At 43.1% G+C, this 8234-nt stretch overlaps 1 protein-coding gene across 1 annotated transcript in view; it reads right to left on the minus strand.

The window, feature by feature from the left end:
• Positions 1–8234, minus strand: part of NRP1 (neuropilin 1) — a 113125-nt gene that overhangs the window by 104144 nt on the left and 747 nt on the right. The window contains 1 exon segment of the mRNA XM_008639274.2: positions 4927–5101. Coding sequence (XP_008637496.2) covers positions 4927–5101 — 175 coding nt within the window.

The raw sequence follows: 8234 nt of genomic DNA on the forward strand, positions 1-8234 counted from the left end.
AGCGCGCGGAGCGGAGACAGTAAAGCTGTATTTCTGTTGGAAAGCTCAGAGGCCTTGGCTCCCCTTCCACAAACCTGAGTGACTGTTCCTGTGCTGCTCTGCTGCTCACCCTGCCTTGTCAGCTGCAGGCACTCACTGCCTGCCCAGCCCCACAGTGGCCGGGCAGAGGGAATTAGGAAGCTCTGACTGACATTTGCTATCCAAACAACTGATACAGTCATTAACCATCCTACAGGGCCTGTGCTGAACCCTTCCCTGCAGTCATCAAGAATGATGGGAGACAGCTCTGTGGGAGTGGAGGGCAGTAGGGCTGCACTGGGCCCAGACCGCCCCTTCCCCTGAGATGTCCTTGGGGCAGTTTGTGGGAGCAGCTCAGAACTGTCTAGGCTTCAGGTGCAGCTGGGGCAGTCAGGGAGCAGCTGTTGTGTGCAGCTGATGGCAGGACCCTTCTGACAGGCTCAGTGGGCAGCTCAGCAGGATCCTTCATGGGTGGTGCTGCAGGTGGGCAGCAAGGACATAGGCACTCTTACTCCCATCGGCTCAGCCCAAAGGGCTTGAACGGCCCCTGCACAAAAGGGACAAACGCGAGGCACAAGGTCTGCACAAAGCAGACCTTGCTGCATGGAAGAACAGGAACCAGGATTTAGACAAAAGCAAATGAAAGCTTAAACTATGCAGAAACGAAAGGAAGGCTGAGCCATGACTTCACTTGCTCCTGTTTATTTTACCAGCCTGAGTTTGTTATACCTACAGATTTGTAGCATAAATCCATTGACATTATTTAGAAATAAAATGTATGGATGAATTTCTAACATCATTAAGGTCTATGGGAGTTATGTGAAGCTATACATTCACTCTGTAGGTCTGAATACCTTTGCTTTCTTCCTTACTCAAGGACCTGGAGGAGCCATTTTCTTCTATATAAACAACCATAGATATGTTTTGCTCTGTATTCTATAGCTGACCACAATTTCTATAAAGCTCTACTCTCATCCATGTAACTAATCCCTAGTAAATGCAATATGAAGAGTAATTATCTGTGACATCTCTCCTGTAACTTGAATGTTTCCAAAATGGGCAATTTTTCCATTCTGAGTGATTTGACAGCATTGTCGCACATAATCCACAAGTGTTAAGCAAGGATGATACTTATTTTCTACATCTATAAATGATAGCCATTAAAACAATAGTGCTGTGTGGCATATCTATGAAAACCTTGTAAAACAATACAGTCAAGTCTGACAACAAAGTTAATAATTTGTCAGTAAGGAAACCACTATTGGGCTTTCTCTAGCCAACCCTCCACCTTTCTTAAGCCCTTTTCTTCTGAAGCTTCACATTCATTTTCTTAATGTTTTTAACCTAGTGTCTGTGAAATTTTTATTGCTCCCTAGATAATGACATCTGATCTGAATGTAACCACACACCTCTTTGCTCAGCAACATTTGTCACAAACCATTATAAATTATCATGCTGATAGTGTACATTGCTGGGAAACCGGAAAAGTTCCATAAATTCAAAGTACTGTATCAGTGACATTCTTGTTTATTATCTAGGTATAAAGTTTTACTAGATTCAAGATGGCTACATTTACACAGTAGGATACTTCAGCAACACGAGACTTGTACAGCTTGCACTAAGTGCTGAAAAGCATTTACCACATGCAACAAACACTGGAGCATTTTAACTAATATGTGGCCATATGTTTTGTCTCTTCTATTCATTTTAACCATGCTCCTGACTCCAAAAATGCATGCTTATTATTGGGACTTGCTTGAGAAAAGGCAAAACGGCAAACAAAAACTACTTTTCTCTTAAAGCACAACCATAATTTCTGTTTCTTGGCTTCCTGAAGAGGAGGCATAACACTCATTAAAGTTAAATGTTAAAAGAGACTATGTATTTTTTCATTATATATGTCCTTGATAACAATCTGTGGTCGACATGTTTGTACACTTCTTGTCGAAACCCAGTATTTCCATAATGCTGGTACAGTAGTTCCGTCTAGAAGACTTTTTATTAGATGAACCTAGCTTGTGTGAACATATTTTTAATTATTTGTGTATCTTTATTCTCCAAAACTGTAGAAGCTGAGTCCTTCAGAATGCCTCCAGAGAAAAAGGAATTTTCACCATGTTTACTTGAAATTTAGAACAACTCAAATGGTCCTGATTGTCAGAAAAATATACATATATGAATTTTATTATCAGTCATTTGAGAAATACTTATTCATTAAAGCACAGCATAATAAGTAGGTAAATCAAGGGCATATTCTTAAATTAATTCCAAACCCTAACATACAAAGAGACTAACTGGGAACAACTTCAGTAACAGCTAATGCTTAAATGTGCTGCTTTTGATTCTCCTCTGAGAATCAACCTTTCACCAGTTTTACATTTCAATACGTCTAGACCTCTATATAGAGCAATATTTTTTAAAGTTAGGTAAAGCCTCTCGATTTTCTTGTTGGCACTATGAAACAAGAAGGTAACCTTTCCAAAGCCACAGTGTTTCCCTTCCTGGGCTCAGGGGTCCTTGTTATTAAAGTTGTTTTCAATGCTAACTAAGGTCCAAGATGCAATGAACAGCATTATAAAGAGGATTTTGGGAGCTAGGCCAGCAAGCTAATCTTCTCTAGTCTACTCTAATTGTATGGGACATTTTTTGTTCCCAGACATGAATTCCCTTATCTCTCATTTTCTATCTGCATTTCATATTTAAGTGGTTATTAATTTCCAGTGCTAAACCTTTCAATAAACTACAGTGTAACCTAAATTACACATTTCTAGATTGCAGACTGAGTTTCTAATACACTAAGCATATTAGAAAAACAAAATATACTTAGCTGGAAAACAAAATAATCTTGTGATAGGTTTATTGCATTAATCGCCTGTTGTATTTAATATTCAGTACAAGGAATGTGAATTTTGCAAGCAGATGCTGAAATTTCAGACAACGGAGATTGTTGACAAATTCCTGTTGCTGAAATAATTTTTCTGTTGTTCTGGTCCTTAGTTGTTTTTTGTGGTTTTTTTTCCACTAATACAATCCCTCTCAAGTTAAAAAGAGCAATTTTCAGTATAAATGAAGTAGCAGCTGAGTAATTTAGCAAAGCCTAGAAAATTAGCATTTCAGCACAGACAAATAATGGTAAAGTCATCACCACCACACACTGCAAAGACAATGCAAACAACCCTGTTGAGAGACTTCCTTCCACCCACTACCATCTCATTACTGCTTTGGGCTCCGTTTCAGGGGAAGAAATAATGCAGTGGGGAGAGTGGACAATGAACACTGAGAAGGAAGCAGCACAGGGAGGGAGTCAATCCTTTCCCTGGACCCAGTTCAGCTCAGTCTAGCACTGTTTAACACAACACTGTGCCACAAAGATTACTTGTTCTTCAAATAATTGTATGCTGTACACCATTTTACTGCTGCCAAAGACCATGTTGGTTTTACAGAGTTGGAAAAACATGCATTCTAGCAAGGGAGGAAGAAGATTTGACACTGAAATATGTTTGATTTAATTTCCTAATTTCCATCTAAGAGACAAAGAGTGACAAATATTTTAAAGCATTAGCAGCGTTCCACAGAATGAAAGCAAAACCTGTATTAAGAAGACACAGGGAAGTGACTCACTGCCTGAGTACAAGACATTAAAAATTAAAGAATGGGAAGTCAGTGTGTGAACATATGGTGTGAATACGAGCTGCAGTTCCAACACCACAGTAAAAACTCATTTTCGCAAAGAGTCAGTTTAGTTTTATGAGCACAGGGTTTTTCTGCATTATCACTCAACTATGGCACTGAAATGCTGATCTATAAGTGCTTATAAAATACCACAAAAAGGCAACTAAGCACCACAGTGCATCATTAAAAAACTTCATTTCAAGAGAAAACAATAATTGTGGTCTAAGTAATCAATTTATTAAATAATAGGACAAAGATGTGAATGGCAAAAATTAAGTGCTTGAGTACAGGCTCTCCTTCCCTAAGTCCAACACTCTAATCTCATGGGCTATCACAATGACTTCTGATAAACTGAGCATCATTTTATGGCACCAAATCCTGTATACTCCCATGAAATACCAAACACCACCAGCTATTGAGTTTAATCTTTCCGACATGCAGAGAAAATCTTGACTGGTAACATTAATGAACAGCAACTCTCTTGCAGTTATCAGAAGGGGATAAAAAATTATGATACACAAGAAATAATTCAATAACTATGATACTCCAGAAATACTTAAATAATGAATAATGAAAATATTTTCTTCGTGAAACAAGCAGGCTGAATTCAGAGTGCATGTTGAAGAGGGGAATGATCTTCCACGTGTTGCCTTGTGCAAGCTGTGAGATTTACAGATTTGGGGAAAAGTGGAGAACAGCTTCTGGGAGGTTCTGATTCCCCTTCTCACTTCTGGAACGGGCGGTCAAAGGGAATGCGAGGACAGGGGACAAAGGGAGCCTCAGCTCCCTCCTTCCTCCTCTCACAGCACTACAGGAGAGCAGGAGGAGGGGAAAGAAAAGCTACTGGCTATAAATCAGCAGCAAAGGGAGAAAGAAGGAAATATGACTATCAGTCCTCCACTCCACTGCCCCTTGAAGGGTGACAGTAAATGCCAGACTAGCTCTGCGTTAAGAAGATTTGGCAATTTATAAATGGCCTGTCTCTTCCATGGGCTGTTTGTAGTCGTGGGGGTATAAGCGGAAAAGGAACTCCTTTCTCAAACTCAAACAAGAGACTTAAAGAAGCAAGCGGGCCAACAAACGGTGCCTCACCACAACCGCACCCGCACTCCGCGCATCACCACCGCCACCCGCTCGCAGCGCACCGCGCGGACGCAGGAAGCCCCCCCCCCCGCCGAGCGCCCGCGGTGGCCGGCAGGTGTCGCCGTGGCGCTCCGCAGCGCCGGACTCACTCACTTGCAGTCGCGGTCCTCCAGGTCGAAGTGCGGGTTGAAGTTGATCATGATGCGCTGGTAGGGCTCCGGCGCCTGGATCAGCCACTCGCACTTCTGGCTGGGGTGGTAGGACTGCGGGTAGCCGGGAGACGTGAGGTACCCGGGGCTTAAAATTTTGATCGTGTCTCCACACTTATCTGCGGGGGAAGCAAGCACATGGGCAGGTCTCAGTGCCCCCGGCAAGCATCCGGGCGCAGCCCGCAGCAGCGGACCCCGCCGACTGCCGTGGGAATGCTGCGAGACCGCAGCCTTCTTCAGGCAAACTTATGCTGCATACTTCTGCTTTTAAAGACATCTCTGCTACTTTCTACCGAAGGGAAGAGGACTCCCTCTCCATCCCCATCTTTAAATCCGGTGGCTGGACAGGCAGCAGGTAGCAGAAGCACCCCATTCCTAAGCCGCCCCCTTTTTAAAAGCCCTCCGCTCCAACAGTGCCCCTTACAGTGTTAAAACCTTGCACCTTCATAACAGCGTTAATGTCGGCTAAGAAGGGTACCTGCGACACAATAAACTCCAAAAACTATAATCTTCTTAAGTATGAAGTTTTAAGAAAAGCTGGGAGGAGATGTTAAGGAATGCCTTTTGACACCCTGCCCAGCTATGGGATAAGCCTGGTCTGTGTCACCAACCACTGGGATTATCTTGGTGGATCCAAGCTCATTCGCAGGAGACCCTCCCTTTGTTTTATCAGTCCATAAATCTAGGCAGGTTGAAACTATCTGTGCTCCTCAAACTCAGGGTAGCAGAGAACAAAGTAGCTCTAGTGAAGCAGAAATCATCCACTATTTACTCTTTCAAGGAAGTTTGTTCATGCTTGGAGACTGCATCAAAGTAATGGAGCAGAACAACATCCCTTCCTCTTCCCTTCATTCCTTCCTCCCCTGAACAACAACAAAGATTTATTTCTAGCAGCAAAATAGTTGCAAAAGTTTCTAGAATCACAAAGTGTGACTGTGAAATGTGGAAAGGCTGCATCTTGCTCCTTTGGTCAGCATTGTCAGGGTTGCGTTTTAAGGTTTATAGGAAAAGTAAAAAGGGACAAAAAGTCCAAACTACATGGCCACTCACTTCACTGTCCAGTGCAGTGTTATCACTTTTTTGACTACTATGGATTCCCTTCTGTGGGCCTTCAGGGAGGAAAAAACTTTCTCCACGCATTGGTTGTTTAATTTTGAGCAATAAAACATGACAGTAAACTATGGACAGGAAGAATGTCCCCTCTAAAGCAAGACTATATATCACTACATCTCAATGATGGTATATATAGGCTGCAGTGCTCTATCTAATACATTCCCTGTGAAAGCAAAATGGCAATCCTTGCTCACAGCATGAATTTATAAATATACAGGATTTTATTGTAGGAAAAACAGGTCAAATGGAAATGAATGAGGAAGCGCACATCAAAAATGCATAAAGCAACACTCTTTATAGAAATTATTTGCCATAAATTAGGAGGGAAGGGGTCGATAGGTACTCAGATGTATGGTCAAAATCCAGATACTGCTAAGCACGTAGCTGGGAAAGGCTATCTTATTATATTTCCGCTGTGCCTTTACAAAACAGGCTGTTTTCCTCTGACCAGAACAAAAGGCATTGCTGCTCAAAGCTCAAAAGCTGTCACTGGTGATCTTGCTAATCCGCTGTCTGGGGCTCTCAGGGAATCTTGCCTTTTCCTCTCTGTGTAAGCATACTCAGAAAGTGATCTTGTCTCATTAAGCCCACTCCAGCCCTGCAAACAACATGGCAGAGTCTGGCATCTGTTAAATGCCTGAAATAAAGCAGTGCTGCTTCTAGTCACTTGACAGAGTCACTTCAGAGGACGTTGAGGTGGACTCACTACCACCAGCGCTCCTTAATCTGCGACTTCTGGGAAAATGACAGTGTAATAAGATAATGCGGTCTGCTAGACTCCTTGGCTCTGTGCAATCTCTCTCACACTTGATTAAGAAGAGCAGTTTCTAATGACTTTGGACCATTAGTTCCAAATAAGGTTAATGAATTAATTTAGTGGACACTAATACTGCGTGTAGGTGAAGGTGGCATTAGTAGGTCTGGTAGGTTATAGAGGAGGTTAACGGCCTTGGTGACTCCAGCAGGACCACCACATTAAACACTGGAGGAGGAGGCTTCTGCCCAGCAACTCGCTCTTCTCCCCTTCTTTTAACAGGGAGAAAAGATCAACAAGAGCTTGGGGGTGGCCCCATTCTGTCCCTCAGAGGGACACGGTGGCACTATGGGTCTGTGTGGGAGGCAGCTGCCCACACCCTGAGCTGGGCTAGGAGGATGAGCAAAGTGCATCTCTCAGAGCATCTCCACACCAGGCTTGGTGCACCTCTCTAGCACCTTTGCTCCTGTGCCACAGCATTGGAGGAGGAAGCTCATCCTGATTAAACTAAGCAGCCTCCTCAAAACATATTGGGAAAGAGATTAACTTCCATCATAAAACACGCGATTTTAATACTCTTGCTTGACACTCCAGTTGCGGTCCCTTATTAAAACAATATACCAGTGTAAGTGGAGTGTGCTCTCCTCTTTTAATTACTTTGATTGAAAACCCAGTCAGGCAAAAGTAAATATTTGATAATTAGTTAATAATAATTGCTCAGGATTTGTCAGGAAAGGAAGACTCACATGAGCTGTTTCATGTGCAAGAGCTAAATGTCAAGCAGTCCCACAATTAGACCATCTTTTAAAAATGCATCATGCTCACTGCAATATTCACAGTGCCCTGGCATTGTTCGGGGAAGGAGGAGCACGCTGCTTTTAATTAGTTGTGTTTTCAAGGTCTGCCTGACAGTAAACTAGCCACACCACTCCTTTCTTATGGGATTTCTCCTCTTGGAAGGGAGTCTTGAGCCTTCACAGGGAAGCTCAGCTCCCCTCTTGGCACAGTGTAAGTTGCACGTAAACTGCAGACTTGGGAAACGGGTACTCTAGACAGTTCTCTGTGTGAAGACTATTCGCAGGTACACACACAGCTAGTAGGAGGCATGACCAAAATTTTACGCTTTGGGAAAGAGAAAGGGCGGGCGGGGAAGAGAGCCTTCCCTTTAAAGTGTTCATTATCTTTCAGACATCGGAGGAGGGACATTTAATTGCCTATGGGACGGGACATTATTAAGATAATTGGCTGTCCTGATCAAGTGAGAATGAGCAGCCTGCTTTATACAATAACCCGAAAGAGCAGAAAATAAAGTCGGAAGGCAATGTCAGGGCGGGCGGTCCTCAGGCGGGGACTGCGCCACATCCCTCCTCCGCCAGAAAGTTCCC

This window comes from Corvus brachyrhynchos, unplaced genomic scaffold, assembly GCF_000691975.1.
Source record: "Corvus brachyrhynchos isolate BGI_N302 unplaced genomic scaffold, ASM69197v1 scaffold167, whole genome shotgun sequence".
NCBI lineage: Eukaryota > Metazoa > Chordata > Aves > Passeriformes > Corvidae > Corvus > Corvus brachyrhynchos.